The 21261-nt window shown below is 33.5% G+C and overlaps 1 protein-coding gene across 10 annotated transcripts in view; it reads left to right on the top strand.

Moving 5' to 3' along the window:
* Window positions 1–21261, top strand: part of PCDH7 (protocadherin 7) — a 427914-nt gene that overhangs the window by 219329 nt on the left and 187324 nt on the right. Inside the window, exons 4-5 of one of the 10 annotated variants that reach the window (XM_050791305.1) lie at window positions 9960–10055; window positions 11680–19837. The exons of 8 other annotated variants lie outside the window; for them this stretch is intronic. In XM_050791305.1, the coding sequence (XP_050647262.1) occupies window positions 9960–10048 (89 nt within the window). In that variant the 3' untranslated portion in view covers window positions 10049–10055; window positions 11680–19837. Of the gene's footprint in view, window positions 1–9959; window positions 10056–11679; window positions 19838–21261 lie in introns of those variants that run through there. One more of the 10 variants, XM_050791306.1, reaches the window with a different exon arrangement.

The raw sequence follows: 21261 nt of genomic DNA, 5'->3' as shown, positions 1-21261 counted from the left end.
TCTTCCAAGAATTTGGTTTTAAAAAGTATGAGTCCCTATTTTAAAGAGTAGATTTTTTTTTTTTGCCTTGAATTTAAAATTTTTGCCTTGATAAAAAATTATCACAATTTCTGAACTGATTTTGATTGAAATTCTATTGACAAATTCAGTGTATTTGGTCAGTAAAATTTTTATTTTATAAAATGATAATTTTAGGATTCTTTTTATAGTTAACTTCCATTGATATATGTTCATTGATATTTGAAAAATCCCAACGTTGTAGCCACTTAATATTTTATAGAATTATATTTTTGCAAACCCAAATAATACACTAGCATAGTACAAAAGTATTATTTGTGCATTATGTATAAATAGAGAATACTAAGACAAAGATTTAGTTTCTTTTTGTACAGTGTTCTTAAAATAACCTTAGCTATCATTTTTACAATGAAATTTTTGTGGCATATGGCTTATTCTCAAGTTTACCCTCCCCTCAACTAGGAAATGTATTACTTAACTGAGACATAAAAGAGCATAGATGGTGAGGGAGAGAAGGAACATGTCCTCCACATACATTAGCAGGCCCTTATGCTCTTTATTAAGTTTGATGATAGTCAACCAATTCAGGCAGCTGATTGAAATAAGAAGAAATCAGCAATTTTGCAGAAGTGTGAAAACGTGCACATGTACCTCGCTCCTGCAGTTTTATCATCTGTCAGATTTCTCAAGAGTATACCATATTTTTTTTTCGGCTTGAAATAAAACATTGGGAATATATACATACATAATGAAATGAGATATATGCTTTGAGGGAATAGCATTGCCCAAAGTTAACAGATAGTTCATATGATTTAAATGATTCTATTTGGAAAAGTATTCTCATATATAAACTGAATTCCAACTTAGAGTATGCTGCTTATCTTTTTAGTTGTACATGAATGTGGTGAGCAGGAAATAATTTAAAAATTTTTAGTAAGAATCTGGGATGCTTTATTGTCAAAGAACAACTTGTATTTTAAAAATAAATTAAAATACATTAAGAACAGTGTGTGAAGTATTTCCAGTAGATAGGGTGAACAGACTGTTTTACTTTTCTTCTATTCTACATGTCTGTGAATAATCATTCCTTGAAGTTTAAAATTATAAATAACAGTGCAAAATGGTGTTATTTCTACTTTAAGAGGGAAATCATCCATTTTGTTTTCATTTTCTTTTGGGTAAACTCAAAATGGCTTTGTGTAGCTTCCGTTAATCTTATTCAAGACTGAAGCATTTTTGACAAAGGAATGTTTCCCAATTTTGAGTAGATTATTACATTTATATGGCTAAATTGACTGAGAATTGACAACTGTTGTTTGACTTGGCAAAGTTAGAATATGGTAGTTGATACTAAGAGGAGCGATGTAACAAGTTGTAAAGACAAGAAATTTCAAAGAAGAACCTATAACAGTATTTTATTTTATTCTACTGTTTAAAATGGAAATATAAAAATTATCACTTGATTGTGATATTGTTGATTACTCCACAACCTGCCCTCACATACATGCACAGACACATGAGACCAAAAAAAAAAATGAGATAAAATTTACTATCTAATATTAAGTTTAGCTATTCAGACAGTCCTTTGTAAATCCTAGATATCTGTGCTAGGTAGAGTTAGAAACCTGTCTAGGTGGATATAACCTTTACTCTCAGTATTTACAAGGTCAGGATGTGAGAAGTTATAAGGTGAAGAGCTTGGTTTAAGTTTTAGGGTATGTAATTTTTAAAACAAAATTCTTTTGAAAATAGTTTCTAGAATTATTTGTAACACATTGGGTGGGGTGGAGGCCTGAATTCATTTATTAATTTAGTATCCTACCTTACTAGACTTTATGCTACATGATGACATGTGTTTGGAGACCATGTTTTCTTGTTTACCATAATATATCCAGCTAAACTAGGACAGGGTCTTGCATATAATAGAGTCTCAATAAATTGTTGAATTAATTAATGAATAAATGAATATTCGAATCAAGGACTTACTCACAATTTCCATTATTACCCATGCTTTAATGTTTTTTTTTTGCTTGCTCTTCTGATAAATTAATCTACATTGAATTGTGTTAGTAAAGAAATTAATCAAAATTATTAATTAGTATAAAACATACCGTATAAAAAATAAATTCAATTTGCTAATCCTAAATTCTTTATAGAGCCTTGATGAAGCGTGCTTTATATTTCAAAATCATCCTTCTCTACGAGGTATAAATTTGTACCTTCAGTGTCCTAATTGGCAGAACTGAGGTGTATCAATGGCAAATCTTTATCTTATAGTTGAGAAATCGTTTTTCTAAATGTTCCATCCCTCAGGGACCTGAGGACCTCAAGGACTTGAAGATCAAAGATAGCGTGATGATGGTGCATACCTAGCATGGAGAAAAGTCCATATATTCCCTGTGTACTTTGCCCTTAAAAAAATTATTTTCTAGACAAGTTGGTATTGATTAGTAAACTTTATGAGTAACCCAGGTTGAGAACATCACAATTGCGAATTTGAATTCTTACTACATTGGTGATACACGTTGAAGTATGTATTTATTTACATATTCATTCATTCATTTCTTTATTACTAAAATATTATTGAAATCTAATTTCAAAGACAGCTGTGAGATTCAGGTAGAGACAACCTACTTAAGCAATGGAAGAGGTAGGTTAAATTTCTGTCTTGAGAAAGTTTTTCTTTTTTCCTAATCATGCTACTCTTTACACATTTCATTCTGTTTTTATGAAGATCCTGGAATACTTTTTAAAAATTATAGTTTGTTTTTTTCTTTTTCCCTGGGAGAAGATAGAGTGACACTGGGTGGAAATCAAGATTTGCTGTGGGTTTGCAAAAGCCTGCATAGGAAATAATTCTCTGAGTTTCCAAGGTAGTTTATTGCATATTATCATATTTCTATTTTTAAATCACTTTCATTCATCTTGAACCTCCATATCAGTACGGCTTCATTGCTGCCCTTTTCACCCTTGTTTATAACTTCAGTTATAAACTTCAGTCCTCTCTTCACCACCTCACTGCACCCTAAGCTCTCAGCATGATAACCAATTCACTCTCTTTAAACATGCAACAAAACCAATATATTACTGGTGTGCTAATTAACTGTCAAATGTGAAAATACTTTGCATATTTCATCTCACTTAATTCTCACTGCATTTTTATTATGCAAGTTTTATTATTTCACCAGTGAGCAAACTAAGGTTTACAGAATTTAAGTGACTTGCTTAAAGTCATACAGCTAGTGAGTGGCTGAAATGCAGTTCGAACAAAATCTGTCCAAATAAAAAAAAACAAAAAGCATGTTCTTCGCATTACATCATGCTGTATCTAGCCATGCCTTTCTTTCTTCAGAATGATTTTAACTTCTTTCACCTGCATCTCTTCACTGCTGGCCAACTCTTCCTGTCCAACTTGTGGCCCAGGATGACTTTGAATGTGGTCCAACACACATTTGTAAACTTTCTTAAACCATTATGAATTTTTTTTTTTTTTTTTTTTTTTTTTTTTTTTTTTTTTTTTTTTTAGCTCATCAGCTATAGTTAGTGATAATGTGTTTTATGTGTGGCCCAAGACAATTTTTCTTCCAATGTGGCCCAGGGAAGCCAAAAGATTGGACACCTCTGCTTTAAACTTTACTGCAAGTTTTGTCTCTTTTGTGGAACTCTTGCTCACCACCTCTACCATAGCTCTTTGCATAACACATCTTGGTACTGGCATATGTCATATTAGGGTCTTAAACATTTATGTATCACTCCTCTTGCTCCAGTGTGGCCTCCGTGAGGGCAGGATTATTGTATTTTTTTATTTTGCTCAATATTGAAGGAACTTAAGCTGGCAGTTCTCAAAGCCAAGCGATCTCAAAATCATTTCCTGATACTATTAGGATATCACTTACTCTTTCAACTCTCATTCTCATAAGTGCACAATAAAATTTTCCTGAGGTTATATGCTCTGTGTCAGTGCAACAGATTGAATTCAGAGCAGATAGGATAATCCAGTTATCCTCTGGTAAGATAATCATTCAAGAGATGTACAAAAGTGTCAAACAATGTCATTCTTCTCACTTTTTTTAATATGGTAATTTTCTATTAAAATATATCATTTTTGTCAGCATATAATGAATTTATTGTGACTATTTTCAAACATATATATATATATATATATAACACCTTTATTTTAAAGGTGTTTTTATTTTAATGTTGAATATGATGAATATCAACAGATATACCTCACATAAGTAAAAGCTCTTTAGGGTCCTCTATAATTTTTAAAGTGTAAAGGAAGCTTGCAAACCAAACACACAGGACCACTCACTAAACTAACCTCTGGAACCCATTAAATATTTGATTGACAAAACTGAATAATCAAACTGATAAACCAATCCAGTGGGGGAGACTATAAATGTTCTAGTGAGGACTTTGGTTTTCCGTTATTTTACAAACTTATTCTAACAAACAACTATAAGTCAGGAAGATAATGAGCAAAACTCATATTGAACATACATTAATTGGAATAAAAGTAAACTTAGACTATTCATTATTTCCATTGTGTAAAATCATATATTAATTAAAATTAAATTGTAAGCAAATAGTACTCAATGCATTAGTCAACAGTTAACTAGGTATCCAGGTAGGTTATTAGCTTTTATAAAGGATATAGTGGGTCATGGGTCATGCTATTGTGGTTATATATTGTGAGATTTTTAGGGAGCAGGCTTGTGAAATTTAGAAATTTGAAATCAATTAAGCAAAATATTATACATTTGCCAATAGTGTTTTACAATGTTTTTAATGCAACTAAATCTTGAAATTTTAATAAAGTTGTGACCTAAGAAAAATAGATCTCAGCTCCAGTTATAGAAACCAACATTCTTATTGCCATGAAAATTAAATTAATTTTTAAAAAGAAGCGTGTAATATTAAATAAGATTAATGAGCCTCTTCAGTTAGAAGGAAAAATAAAATAATATTTTATGTATTTACTCTAAATTTAAGAAATTTTAAACATTATATGCTACTATTAATACATCATACTTCAACTCTTCATATATGTGTGTGCTTGTATAATATCTCAAATCCAATTATAATATAATTCAGTAGCTTAGATTTACACCTAATTTTTAAATATTTACAAATTTCTTCATTGTACAATTGCTTATTAAAGCTGGTAATTTTAAACACTTTTAAAATTTAAAATTTTACTCAGCTGATTTTTACTACCATTAAGCTATGCAACTTATGCATTTAAATCTCAGGAATACAAGAAACACTATTAATGTTTAATAAAAAGAGCTGTATATAGAATTCATAATTAACTGTTCTTTTAACTCATTTATAATTCCTACTAATTTTCAAAAAATGCTTCAGGTGATGCCTACACAATGTTTTTTGTTTTTGTTTTTGTTTTTGTTTTAACGAGTATTCTCTATTTTTTGTAATGTGGTCTCATTTATGTCCTGACTGATAAGCTCACTCAGGGTTTATATGATTATGGACTTAGTAACTTGAAAATACTGTTTTTTCTTCACTTTAAAAGGGGATCAGGCACTAGCATATCTGCAGTTTCCTGATTCCTGTGAAAACATGTGACTTTCCTCCTTTGCAAAGGTTTCCAGTTTCCTTCTCTCCGTGTTGCCAATCCTGCCACCACCCAAGGCTGATCTGAATTCCATCAGGCCACAGTTAGTGCCAACAATCAAGCTGACCTCGCCACACTCTAGCCCTGCCTATAACATTATGGACATTATGATTATTAAAATGCCTTTTTTGATAATTATTCAGCCACTACTAGCAAGAAAATCTGAAATGTCTCTGCCTAAAGCATGGCCTCTCCTGAAGAATATGCTAGACTATCTGTGGTCACAGAAGCCCTGAGTATTCTGCGTGACAGACTGTGGGAAAGTTTGAGAGTCAGACCCAGAATGAAAATCTCTGATTTTTCCAATTGTAAGAGAAAATTTACTTTTAAGACAGGCCGTACTGATAGGATAAGGAAGACAATACTGTTATCAGGAATGTTTATGCAGCAGGGGAATAATCTCTTCTCGTATATCCCTACACCAGACACACCAGGTTTTGACAAATGTTTAATGATGTAAGCAGAGAACAGGGGTCCCACCGCCTAACTAAACTCCCTGTAATATATTAACATATTATATATTAATGTTTAATGTGTCTCTCCTACCTATCAAGGATGTGTTCTGTTGTTTTTCTGAACATCTATTGTTTTTTCCACCACGAGATCCACCCTGCTTGGACAAAACTTCACTTGTCCAAACTCTCACCCACCACTCTCCATCTCTCACCCACCTCCCTCCCACCACACTGCCTTAGGATGTTTTGACTTCCCTTTCCACAACTTTTTTTATTCTTTTCTGCAGCAACTCTCTTTTGCTGCCGTTCTTTTATACACGTCCTATCCAGTCTGTGAAAAGCAGTCTCTCTTGTGAGTAACATTTACTCCTCTTAGATCTTTGCTTTTAATCCCCAACCACCTCGGTATTTAGGGCCTTATCTTTTTTTTTTTTTTTTTTTTAAATTGCAGGATCCCCCTCTGTTGCCCAGGCTGGAGTGCAGTGGCGCAATCTTCGCTCACTGCAACCTCCCCCTCCTGTATTCCAGCATTTCTCTCCTGCCTCAGCCTCCCGAATAGCTGAGATTACAGGTGCCCACCACAATGCTCGGCTAATTTTTTTGTGCTTTTAGTAGAAACGGATATCACCATGTTGGGCAGACTGTTCTCGAACTGCTGACCTCAGGTGATCTGCCCGCCTCGGCCTCCCAAAGTGCTGGGATTACAGGCATGAGCCACTGCGCACAGCCTTACCCCTTATTCCTTTAACCCAGCTAAAGAACTCTTTCCTTGAGGATATGAATCATATTACAGTTCCTATCTGTATGAACTGTACAGTTGCACGTGCTCTCTGTGCTTATTTTACTAAGTCCCACAGCCTTGTGTATCAATCTCTTAATATCTGACTTCTGCCATGATCATACATTTTTCCGAGAACGGAAACTAGAAGAAGCAGACCAGAGTGGTCACACCGACAGTGTTTTCCATGCGATTCATATTGTTACATCGTTGTGACAGATAATTCCTATCGTTTTGGGTAAACAAACTTATTACAAACTTTTTATCCTCAATGCACTTAATAATAATCACAAACTGTCTCTCCATCTACTTATTTTTATAAATCATAGGGATCATTTTCCCTTTGTTATTGTTACCAAGTGAAAATCTAACTCATATCGTTGTCCATACCAAATTCCTACCAAATGCCTCATGGGGATGAGGGATGATTTTACTATCCTGGTGTCTACTTTTCAAATACATAAAATTTATATTTCCTTCACCCAGAAATTGCAATTCTCTACTCTATCATTCTTTTATTTCATTTCTTAATTGTCACATAATAATTTATAGGGTACCTAGCGATGATTCAATGCATATAGTATATAGTATTCCCATCAGAGTAATTAGCATATGTCCATCATCTCAAACATTTATCATTTCTTTGTGTGGGGAACATTCAATGTCCTCCTTCTAGCTATGTGAAACCATATAATATAATATTGCTATCTGTAGTCATTCTGCAGTGGTAGAGAACACTAGAACCTATTTCTTTCCTCCTATCTAGCTATAATTTTGCGTCCTTTAGCAATGTTTTTCCTCTCCCCTCCTCTGCCTACCCTTCCCAACCTCTAGTATCCTCTGTTCTACTTTTAATTCCATGATATCAACTTTTTTTAGCTTCTACATGTGAGTGAGAGCATGCGGTGTTTAACTTTCTATTCCTGGTTTACTTGACACTTAAGATTCCAGCTTTATTTTTTTGAGTTACCCTTCTATGTTGTTTTGGTTATTTATAAACTCTGCTATTTATAAAATCATTTTGTGTTGCTTATTACATCTTGATAAATTATCAGTGTTTTTCTGTGTTTTGTGTGTATATATTTACTTTTTATAGTTTCTCATAAGTATACTTTTCATTACTTTTAATCTCTCCCAGTGCAGTGCTAATTTATTATCCCATAATAATCTACCCTTCTGGAAGCCAAAGGAAGAATTTTCTGTACGTAAAAGTCTTAGTATATTAGCAAGTCATATGCAGAAAAAAAAAAATGTATTTCATGCTAGATGCAAGATCTGGCCACAAATTAAGAGCATGTGGATTCTCCTCCTTTTTGGTTTTTGGCTTATGAGATTCCCACATTTGCTTCTTCCAAAGACAAAATTCTGATCCCAAAATAATCACTGAGGAATATTTAAATGTACAAAAAATATAGGTTTAATTTTTTCAATTTTATTTTACTGAAATACAGAGGTTTCAACTTTGAAGGGGGATGCAAACTTTAAAATATTACTTGTAATATCAATTAATGTTTTAAGTTAAATACAAAATTATACAAATTTATAGGATCACAAACAATGGTGCAAAAAGTATATGTTCAATAATATCAGTTTAAAATTAAGTTTGCTACTTTGAGTTGCTTCTTTTAAATCAGAGGGCCTACATGCTACATATGCCTTCAGAATTCTTTGATGTTAATCTCTTATGATAACCAATTAGTTTCCAAATTTCTCAACTCAAGGGCTGACTAATACTATTGCCTAAGCATTAGGTGGGTCATGTTATTTTAACTAGATATGATGGCTAATCGTAACAGGGTGTCAAAGACCAGAGGAGTTGAAAACTGGGAAATTTGGAGACACCCTGTCTAAACAGGATTAAGGCTAAACAAAAGGATTATTGTTTTCCAAACCCCAGTGATACTTGTGAGAGCTGCTTTCTCAACCATTGGGATTAAAGGTTAGATTTACATTTAGAAACAAGAATGCAAGCATGTATTCATGAATAGCCCTGTCTTTAGAGAAAAATTCTTCAATGTCCTAGCCCTTCTGTGTCTAAGACACTAAGAAAGATATTTGTGTAGGAAGTTACACACAGGAAAATTCTCTCCTACATTTCATTTTTTTACATTACTTCTTTTCTTCATAAAATATACATCTATTTTTGCAAGTTTATCTTCACTGTGTATTAAAGCTTTTCTAAATAAACAGCTTAAGAGATACATTTTTATATACTATTTGCATTTAAATATAAACATACAAAGTTAATTATTTCTTTTAAAATAAATTCTAAGAGAAAAAATTGTATCAGTGTTTGTTTCGCAGTGGCATTATTGCATAGGTTATTAAAACAACTAATCTTTATTAAAATTCAAATAATTTACTGCCATCAACTCTTCAGTATACATTTTACTTCATTTTTATAAAATTCTGTGTATTTATACTTCTTGAAAATATAGATAGTTCAGATTAAACCATGTGTACAAAAATATAATTAAAACAGGAACATTTTTAAAACTTTTATTAGTTTGACTTCCTCCAGTATACATAGATTCTGTTAAATTTATTTATTTTTATTAAGTTAATAAGTTGAAGTTGTTTTCACATCAAAATTACCTATCCTTAGAAGGAGGTGAAAAGCAAGGTGCATTGTAAGACAGTTACATAACAGCTGGGTAGAGACAGAATGAGATGATAATCCTACTGTATGTTAGAAAGAAAATACGTATCTATTTGGTATTAGGGTCATCTTACGTTTTTTCTGTTGTAAAAAAAAAGTTATGCCCATATATGAAGGTCCTGCCTAGTTAAAAAATGAGGATAGGATGGTGGTTCATTTTCTAGTAGTCAACTGGGTCCCTGGATTTGGAGAATTACAGTTGTAAGACTGTTCACATTGACACATTTCAAAATACTAATTTGTTTAGATTGTCTTTGAAATTTATATAGTTTTTTTTTTTTTCTTTTTTAAAGAAAGCAAACAAGCTCAGGGTTTTTGGAAATTGCTTTATTGGCGAGGTCTATGGATGGACACCATTGTGTAGGGGCTGCTGATTTTCCCTTTACATATTTCCCCATCTCCCTTCCCCAGGTGTTGCTGCCATCACTACCTTTCCCTTCCTCCCCTTTCCTCATGGCAAGACGCATGGAAGAAGAGTGCTGTTAAGGCCTCTCCATTAATCAACAGGTATGGTGGTTGTCATGAACCAGTGTAGCTGCCCCTCTTCTGCATTCTCCATTAATAGTCTGTCTCTTACATTTACAAGATGTACTCATCCACTACACAGAGCCTTCCATATGGAAAAATTGTTCAACTTGAGTTTGTATATTTCACCATGTAATGCATTACCTAAATCCCTACACAGTGGTAGATTTTTCTAAATGTATAGAGTTTAGAAGAATTAATGATATTATTCTCAGGGAAAGTTGCTATGCAGTTTCCTAAACAAAAGGTCTATAAAAGAAATGGACCTTGTATGTATGAATATGCCACTTTCAACATTCCACAAATAATCGTTACATAACATATCTTTGAAAGTATAAAACAGGAATATTTCTGTGAATTTTATTTCAAAATTTAATAGCATTTGCATCTTCAAAAGCATTGCACAAAATTTTATGCACATAATTATAATACTCATCTGGTTATAGAAAATTAGGTATAAGCTAGTTCAAATAAATCTAAATACCCTACAAAGCTTTGCCATTCAGATGTGAAAGCTGAATGCATGCTAATTACTTTCTGCAACTTTCTTTTGTCAACTCAGCTGGTGGCATTTGAGGGAGACAGAGGGGACTGTTTGTTCAGTCCAAGATATCCTTCATTCAGGGTGCTATATTTTGAAAGGAGCTAGGCCCTCAGGGCTCAAACTCCAGCAGAGTCATAACCTATAAAACATGAATACTCAGTCATCACCAGGAAGCACCTGCCTTCTTGATTTCTTTTTTAACTAGTGAAACGAGTCCTCCCAGCTCCTGCAGGGGCTTGTTTTGATGTATCAGGCTTTGCATTACAGTCTTGTGACTCTCTCAGGTTCTTTGAGACACATGACTAAAATGCTACCTTTGGGCTAGGAAGATTCTTGGCAGATGATTTGGAAAAATAGTGTGTGTATGGGTGTGCATGGGTACAGCAGCATTATTTGTAGTATTCTTTAAAACTGTAGCATAATTAAGACTTGTCTGTGTACACAAACAAAGCAAACCATTTCAATTTACATGCATGTTCACTGAAAGTTAAAAGATCATATTCCATTTTTTCCACTGTATTTGAATGCATTGGAATACTGGAGAAATTGAAAAGGGAATGGATGTTAGTCTGGACCATTAATCTTCAGTTAGAAATGTATGGCTTTCTGTTAGATAAAGCTCTGATCATTAAGTATCTTTCATGATCTCACTTCTACTCACATTTCTTGCCTTTATATTATGTTTTAACCTTGAGTGCACACTGCACTTTGTGCTCTGCATCTTTCCCAGAGGGTGCAATCTTTCATGTCCACAGGACTTAACACGGTTAGGTCTCTCCATCTGGAAGGCACTTGACTCGTGGCTGTTTGGAAAATTCACACACAAAAAATAATAACAGCAACCATGTACTGAGGATTTATTGTGTGTGGGCACAATGTTAATGAGTTTCACTTCCATTTTCTTAATTCATCCACACAAAGAAACAATGAGTTAGAAATTATTATTCATTTTATGTAATAGGCAAGAAAACTGAGAGGTGGCAAAGTCGAGAGGGGCCAAGATCACTCAGGATTGACTCAAGTGGGACATGCCTTATACAACTTCTCCTCATTTCTCCCCAGGAAAGCAGTACTCTTGTTCATGCTCAACTCTTGAGTTACTAGAGGGCAATGACTCCACCTTATCTTTTATGAGCTCTTCGATGTCCACAGTACGTGTTACTCACTAAATGTTGATTAAATGAATGAATGTTTACAAAACAGCCTTTTCTCTTCTTCTCCTGAACATGGGCCCTTCCCCTCACCCATACTTCTCTCTATTCTGTTTTTATTCCCTACTTAGCTTGTTGTTCTCGGCCATTATTAGCTTCATAGGTTACTCAATATATTTTCTATAAGAAATAATTCACATTTTCCCGCAGATTTAGGACCTGTAACTATAAACTGAATCAATATAAAATAATTGCATCCCCAGAAAAAGAAATTGATAATTCAAATCCTGTAACATTTATCAAATCTAATGGCAGGAAAGGAAGCGCAGAAACACTTATAACTCACACAGAAAGAAGAAAATTTAACCAAAGTTTTGTAAAGATTTGAGGAAAGGAAATTATGAAAAGTATACATGAGATTATAGGAAAATAAAGGGGCTAGGCTTGAATGGGAAAACAGTTGTATCAGTTTACCACAAAAGGAAAACAGTGGATAAGTAAAAAAAACAGATAGGAAAAGAGGCCAAATTAAGGAGAAAAGAAAAAAAATCTTTGAGAAAAAAGAAGCAAAACAATTTTGGAAAAGTGAATTAAAGAGGTAGTGAAGGAAACATGTCATTAAAAACCACAGACACTGAAAGGACTTTAAAAGAATATGAAATAAAATTGGGAGGGAAAAAAATCAATGCAGGTAGAGAAAAAGAAGTTTATTTATATGTTTGTGTTTCCTTATTCTTAGAAAACCCTTTGATGTAAAATGACTAGAAAGAAAAAGTGTAAGTTAAGATGCATTGATTTGTGCACATAGTATGTTTTTAGGACTTTTTCTGTGACAACAGTTTTTTTGAGACCAAGATACGGGTTTAAGCATTAATTTGGAGCTATGCATTTAGAACTAAAATAGTTGTGCCTAGAGAATACGGTTGAGACAGGGCTTGCTGGGAAATTAGGATTCAAGTCCAAATACTCCTCCCCACCACATTCTCTACCAAGATACTCATAACACTAATTAATCTGTTAGTTTTTACACATAAAAATATCATCTTACATCTATTTTTCTTTATGTAGAGTGCCTAAAGCATAGAATAAATGTTTGCTGAATTAGTCATGAAATGTTAAGAGTGGGTAGAGATTAATGGTCAACAAATCCTGTCTTAGATTGTGCATGCATGCATCCCTTAACACCATTTATAAGACTTGCTTATCTCCACTTGAATAATTCTAGGGACACAAAGTCTAGAGGTTGCTCCTATTTTGGGACATCTTTAATTTTCCAGCTTTTTCTAGCATCCTGTAACTTGAATCCAGTTATCCCAGTTTTCCCATTTGGAAGCACAAAATAATTTCTATTTTTTAAAAAATGAAAAAATAGACAGACAGACACTATGTCATAATGTCTAGATATCTAATGTCTCTCTATTTTCTTTTTTGGTTTATAGCCCCAGTCTTTCTAATTTTTCTATGTTACTTGATTGCAACTCTTTTTAGTATTCTGGTTATTTTCATTTTCTCATTTGGTGAAAAATGGTCTTGCCTAAAACAAGAAATTCAGCATGTGCTTCCACAGTTTATGTTGTTATATTTAGTCAGCTTGAAGAAACTAGCAATTTCATTTGAACACCTTCAAAGAAAAAAAAAAAGAAGAGGTACAGTTTAAAGCTGTATATGGCTTTGACATTAATTTGTTAAAGGTATGGTTTGTACAGGATACAGTATATAAATAAACACGAGTATATATAAAACAATTAATTTTAAAAATAGCATTTGAAGAAAGATTTTCAGTCTTTACTTTTCACTTTGTAATTTAATACATATTTCAGTTTGTGTTAGGTGCCTGAGGTGAATCTTTGTCTAAGAAGTCCATTCATCATTCTAATAAATTTCACACTACAAAATATAAGGTCCTTAAGTGGATAATAACATCAGTGGCAGTAAAAGACAAGCAAAACAAAACAAAACAAAAATTATTTTTCATTGCAAATAATTGACTTGATTGACTGATAATATGGTCTCACATATAACAATGTATTGTTACATGGAGGGCAAAATAAGATTAAAAGATGTGTAAAGCAAGAGCTGTCAGATCTGTGCTTTCCCTAATAGAATTTATTGCAAAGTAAATTCTTCATTTATGGGAACTCTTACAAATGCCAAATTGCTGTCAATATCCCTTGGTGCGGCCTATTTATGAGTAGATTATGGCACACTCTGCAAGGGCCTGCACATCTGATTTTCAGTGAGTGTCTATGCAGAATATATGGCCTTTTCCAGAACTAGGAAATTTAATTAATTTTCTGGCAGAGAACACTTTTTATGCCACATCCCTTTTTGCTGACCCTACCCAAGACTTCCATTTTCAAATGTGCTTCATATATTATGAACCTATATAATCTTAATGAAAGTCTTCCATATGGTAATTATATTGTTTGACTTTGTACAGTATTCTCAAGAGCTCCAGTGCTGACATAAATTTTTTCTCTATGGTACTGAACGTTTCTTTGTACATTGTATGAATATATGCACCTCCCTCTGCTTTTTGACATTCAGTTCCCAAAGCAATACCCTTTAGGTATTTGATTATCTATATGATTCTTAGGCCATATTCTTAAAACAACAGGAAACCTATATCTGCTTTGCTATCACTGCTATTGAAGGGGTATGCCATGTGCAACATGACCATTTAGATACTTTTTACTCTGTCTTTTAGTATCATAGAAAGATGGGAGTGAAAAGCAGGACCTAGGGATTAATCACTTAACCTCTCAAGACCTCATTAATATCATTAAAACGAGGGATTTGGACTAACTCATTTTTAAAGTGAATTCCAACTTTCTACAGAATATGGAAGACTAGGAATTTTATAAATTGAGATTCTGTTCTAGGTTTGCCAAGAAACTATATTTAACTTCCCTGGAGCATGGTTTCCTCAGCTGCAAAATAAGGAGACTGAGCTAAATCACGGATGTAATCTTTAGTGATAACATGTGTTGACTTATTTTTCTTTCTGAAGCTATCTCTTGAGAAGGATTCTGAGAGGTTGCTTTGACTGAGTGGCATGGAGTGCTGTGATCATGTGATCCATTACCTCTGTGTCACAAACTTGCATCATAAATTCTGAGAATGTTTCTCATTCAAAAAGAAAAATTTTGATGATTATTGTAATTTTTAAATTTCTATGTTTGTTCTTGTTTGAGGTATATACAGATGATTCTTGTGCTTAAAAATATGTGAATCCAGGAAACAGTTTGGGGCTCTTAAGGAAGACAGGTTGAGGAGGGGACAGCCACTCTAGATATGTGAAATACTTTAACTCAGAAGAGAGATGAGGGATTCAACTCATAGTTTGTGATTCCTAGCAGCAGACTGAAAGCCAGTTGGATAACATGAGGAAAAATCTGACTCCACATAAGGATAAAATGTTATTACTATAGAAAATGCTCAATAAAGGTTAATACATAGAATAGTCTATGTTATGAAATCTGCATCATTAAAGATGTTAAAATTTAGATTGCTTGACAGTTTCTCAAGGCCACTATTTTTATTTTATTTATTTATTTATTTATTTATTTATTTATTTATTGAGACAAAGTCTCAGTCTCTGTCACCCAGGCTGGAGTGCAGTGGGCAGTGGTGCAATCTCAGCTCACTGCAACCTCTGCCTCCCGGGTTCAATGGATTCTCATGCCTCAGCTTCTCGAGTAGCTGGGATTGCAGGTGCACACCACCATACCCGGCTAATTTTTATATTTTTAGTGGAAAAGGGGTTTCATCATGTTGACCAGGCTGGTCTCAAACTCCTATCTCAAGTGATCCTCCCACGCCGGCCTCTGGAAGTCCTGGGATTACAGGCATAAGCTACCGTGCTCGGCCAAGGCCATTGTTAAAGGACCTCATAAGATAGCAAGTTAGATAAAATGAGTTCCAATGCTAATAGTCTATAGTTCCATAATAACTGTCAGACATAATAATATCAATAATTTTGTACTTGGCTTTGGTGATAAAATTATCAAAGATTTTATTGGAATTGATGTTTTAGAATTTTGACATAAGTCATCTACTTGTTAGCCAATGCTGTAGTGTTCTAGTAAAGTGCTTTATCTTGTCAAAGATGCCTTTTTGAAGGAAAAGTTACTAATTCTCATTTGTGGAATTCACTTTTTCTGTTTTCTATAGACTACACTCTGTATCTTCATTTTGAATGTTACTTCTTTATTGAAGTATAACTGACTATAATAAAAGTTAAAATAAAGATCATAATTTATTTTCAACTTATTAAGATATAGAACATAAAGCATTCACATAGAATCATAAAGTATTTTACCTGGAAGGGATTATGAAAATTTCATTTTGAAATCTCATTGTCTTTTTCAAGGTCACTTAGTTAGTGAGACACTTGTGATCCAGATTTTCTGAATCTCAGTTCAGAGTAATCAAATTTACGGTAGTAGTAGCTTGCTGAAAAGTACAGATCTCGGTGAGTTGAGGCTTTCTTTTGCTTTCTTGGATCCACTACTTGTCTTGAATCAGCGGGATGAAACAGGAAAACAAACAAACAATTTTGTATAGAAGAAACAGAAAAACACTAGGTAGCATAGCCTGCTGAGTTCCTGGAGGAACATGGAGGCTGGCATCCCTTTGTGAAGCTTGACATTACAAATATTCTTTGTAATCTACTAACACCTCTTGCCAGAAGTAAAAACAGTAAAAACAAATATATATTCCAATTTAAAATCAGGAGCTGCGTAATATGAGCTTATCACTACCGTCTTATGGCTCTGGTCACCAGAGTTTAGCACCACTGGAGTTTATAACAAATGAAACAGAGTAAATTACCAAAGATGTCCAATCATAAACGTTAACCAGACTCAACTATCATTATTTAAGCTTGCCTGTCCACTCTAATCAGGATAACAGACATCAATTAAATAAAAATAATTGTAAACACAAGCACATTAGCTGATTGTAATGGAATATTCATTATTTGACAGGGGAAATTACACCAGTAGGATATATTGCTCAGGATTTTACTTCTTTGTGGTCTTAGCTGAGTATAACAGCAACATAAGCCCGTGTGTTCAAGTAATGAAGAAAATGCAGGAAAATATTTTAAAAACAACCAGGAAATGTGGATCTAATTTTGAAATTGTGACACTTTCGTGAGGATAAGCTTGGCCGAAATGCAAAAGTTTTACTGATCTCTCTGTATATTTATAATAGGAACAAAAATTGGCATTGAGTGGGGCGATAGTTTTAAAAGATGTTTTGGATCATTTATTTTAAAGATTTGTTCCCCAATAAGGTACCATATTATCAATACTTTTCTTCTTATTTCTGAACGAGTTCTCAAAAGGACACTGCATATTGTATGTCTTTAAATATATGAAATAGGCTTTACATTGTACAGGTCTTTTAGTATATATCCATAAGAAATTTTCTTCCAGGGGACTGAAGTTCTAATTTTATCATGGAAATCAATGGAAAAGTTACTTTCGCCTAACGCATTAATTTGCTTTACTGCTAACTCTGCTGGATCATATTGTTAGTAGATAATTTCCAAATATTTTTGGCCTCAGTATGAGTGAGACAAGAGGCACTATTCAAAGCATTTGAATATGTTTTATGACACTTGAACTTAAGAAAATTGTCATTATGCTTCAAAGACCGAAAATATCTGCTAAACTGTGATAGATAGGGGTATTTATAGAAGAGAGGAAAGAGTGGAAAAGATAGATCAAAACCAGGCAGAACAAACTATATATACATGGAAAGAATCAGTGAGGAAGGAGGTTACAGTTTTTTAAAAAATACTCTTAACTTTTAGTTAATTAGCCAGATAGTTTGCTGGTGGAATGGAAACACAATAAATTAAGTGTACTGAAGGTGGAAAGACACCAAGGGCCCAACTGTAATGTCTCATATAGTTAACTGGGCAGATAAGCTCTTCTTTATATTTCCAGAATATATTTCGTGGATATGTGAGTGGCATGTCATCATAGCATTATATCAAATACTTATCAAGGAAACATAATCTATTCTGGTCATTGATGTTGCCTTAAAGGTGTTATAAGGATATTATAATAGCAAAAGAAATATGTTCATGTATATTTAAATGACAATAACTTATGGAGATTCAAATAATAACTATAGAAAATAAAATATGTTTCAACTAATAAAATTATTAACAGTCCACTTTTAGTTTTTAGAGTAACAGTATCATAAGAAAGAAATCTTAATGTATTTTTGGCAAAACATTTTAAAGTTTTAATAACATTTTAACAAAATAAATTAATTTAATCTGGAAATTGAAGTAGTTTGCAACTGAAATAAATGATTATGGGACATAAGGTAGCTTTTTGTTTCTTTTTAAGAATTTTGATATTTATCTAAATTAACCAAGACAAGGTAAACAAGTCATTTCATAAATAAACTATTGCTATTATTGAAATAGTGACCAGAAGAGACTAAATCAAATTATCTTATTATCAATTTAAGATTAAATCTTTAAGAAAATAAAAAGTATTATGAACAAATAAAGCATAAAAGCATCTCACTTAGTAGATAATAACATACGTTTTAAGCATAGGTATATTTGCTAGCCCTTTGGTAGGGGTGGAGGAGCCAGATTATCTTTTCAATAGTGTGAGGCTCCAAGGACCAGATTAGCAAAATTAGATGGTTCTGAAAGTTTAAGAAACTGTTGAATCATCTACAACTTGGTAGAGAAATCACTAGATTTTCCAAAGATGTTATAATTCAAGTGTGCCAGTGATGCTTTAATATATGTTTGCTTTTACCTGCAGTCGTATTTATGAGATTCACTAATGAGAATGACTGTTTTTGAAATTTGCTCATAAATTGAGAGGCACTAAGAGGAACATTTTAGCAACTGGAAAGTCTTTTTTTAAGCCAAAGATTTATTGTAAATAACTGCAAAATTTCAGAGTGGTTTGCTCTAAGGAAATGTGTGATTTACACAGTACCATTAGCAATTAAAGTTATGAACTATTTTCCGGGGTCTCACAAAGTCCAAATATCGGATATATATATTATCTTGTCTTGTTGGATAAATTATATCTTTTTAGAAAAAAAGTGCAACTAAAAAGTATAACTTCTTATCACTGAGCATTCTGGAAAAAGTAAAACATGAACTATTATTATTACATGTTATAGATTTTACTTTGACATGACTATAGTTTTTACAAAAGTGTGTTTCCTGCAGTTGCATGAATATAATATTAATAAGTAAAATGTATAGACTTTTTTTTTTTTGGGGGGGACAGAGTCTTGCTCTGTCGCCCAGGCTGGAGTGCAGTGGCCGGATCTCAGCTCACTGCAAGCTCTGCCTCCCAGGTTTACGCCATTCTCCTGCCTCAGCCTCCCGTGTAGCTGGGACTACAGGCGCCCGCCACCTCGCCCGGCTAGTTTTTTGTATTTTTTAGTAGAGACGGGGTTTCACCGTGTTAGCCAGGATGGTCTCGATCTCCTGACCTCGTGATCCGCCCGTCTCGGCCTCCCAAAGTGCTGGGATTACAGGCTTGAGCCACCGCGCCCGGCCAGACTGTTTTTTCCTTCCAGAATCCTGATGGCTTTAAATCAGTTTTAAAGTGCCATGTTAGTCCCTATGACGATGGCATCTAAGGATTTAGTTTATAAAATAAAGTAATAAAACTTAGATACTTAAACTACAAATGAAGTTGCCTTTTATCTTAGCTTGCATTACTATAAATGTGTGCCTTCATCTATTTTGGTAGGTAGTTGTTATTTATTTGTTTCTTCCACTTTGAATTAATAACTGAGAGCTTCCAATTTATTTAGCACAAGTCCTAAATGAAAGAGGATATATACTTAATCAATGAGTAAGCATCTGGGATGGCCAAGCGCTTACACTGGATTGCCATTTATTAAACTTTGATAGTCTAACCACTCTGTATTCTATTTTCTCACCTGTGAAATTGTAACATAGTAACATATGTTAGGTTCCCAATAGTTCATGCAGAAATTATACAGATAGTTAGAAAAAGAGGGAAGGAGGGAAGGAAGGAAGGAAGGAAGGAAGGAAGGAAGGAAGGAAGGAAGGAAGGAAGGAAGGAAGGGAGGGAGGGAGGGAGGGAGGGAGGGAGGGAGGGAGGGAGGGAGGAAGGAAGAAAGAAATATTTCCTACTGATTTATAAAAGAATCAGTCCCCCAATGCAATTTGGAGATGCTACATCCAAGTAGGAAGCATGGATAATGGATGCAATAGAATATTTTGCCATTAAAATAGGATTCTCTCTATAGGTAGGCTTCGAGAAATGCTTTTGGGAATGAATTCAAAAATGAGAATTGGCTGTGGCTGGGTCATGTAAGGAAGCACTGCGATGCAGACATACCAGTAAACCAGATAGTTTATGAATGAGCAAAATGCTATCCTGTTTTGTCACTTCCTTCTGCTTATTGAGGGTGGAACTCCTTTGGCATAGCCATGTTTTTAGAATAATCATCTAGAGAACTCCTACACAATAGTCACAATGGTCATGGGAAAGATCTGGGGAAGAAATTATAGGACATGTTTTATGCTGTTAGAGGAACAATCACAGTGTAAATATCAGATTAAAAATTAAGTGAGAGCTATTAATTCTAAAATGTTAGTTAACCAAAATATTATTTATCTTCTTTTGAGTCTTATTTTCTGTTTCAGGATTTTCCTGGGTATTACAGATGCAAATCAATTCTGGCTGTTAGAAGGCCTTTTCCATTTCTCATGTGAACCTCAGTTTCATTCACCTGATTGTATGCAATATGAAATGAGAAAATAACAGTAGGACTATAAATGAGACCAAAAATAAATCTACTGAGTTGAGGAAATGTGAAATAAAATTTAGTTTTAAGATGTTTTATGTTTCAATCTGAGTAAACTTTGTTAGCTCTCTCTCTGTGAATATAGAATGTAAAACATTGGAGTTGATTTCATTAAAGAGTCTAGGTGAGTAAAATATGTGAATTATGAAGAAAAGACATAGTTGTTATTTGACCTTGAAATGAAGATATGTGGATTTATAGATATTTAAGAGACTATTTTCTCTCTCAACCGATCCTCTCTTGCCAAATGAATAGAGTCACTTATCATTTCTTTTATGGGAACTTGTATAAAGTGCTTACTATATTCTTAACTTTTTTAAAGTAATGAGTTTCATTCATATTATATCCTACAAAAATTTATTTAAAGTAACTTATAAAAATATATTATAAAACCTTGGCACCTAGTCATAGTTTGATTATAATCAAAACATATGTAAATCTATCAAAAGTGTAGCCCTCTTTTCCCTGACTTCTTATTTTTATTATTTAAAAAAATGTAATATCGGTGGTTGCTTTCTACATATGATTATTGCCAATTGAGGTAGACTTTGTTTGCATAAAACTTTTCTGTGGGTCTACTGAGCTGGTACCACCTCATTGTTTTTACTGCCATCTTTAAGCTTCAATCAGAGTCAACTCATCTCACCTGTTGTAG

Source organism: Macaca thibetana, chromosome 5 (assembly GCF_024542745.1).
Source record: "Macaca thibetana thibetana isolate TM-01 chromosome 5, ASM2454274v1, whole genome shotgun sequence".
NCBI classification, from domain to species: domain Eukaryota; kingdom Metazoa; phylum Chordata; class Mammalia; order Primates; family Cercopithecidae; genus Macaca; species Macaca thibetana.
The sequence above is the reverse complement of the archived record's forward strand: the minus strand, read 5'-3'. Positions and strand labels throughout refer to the sequence as shown.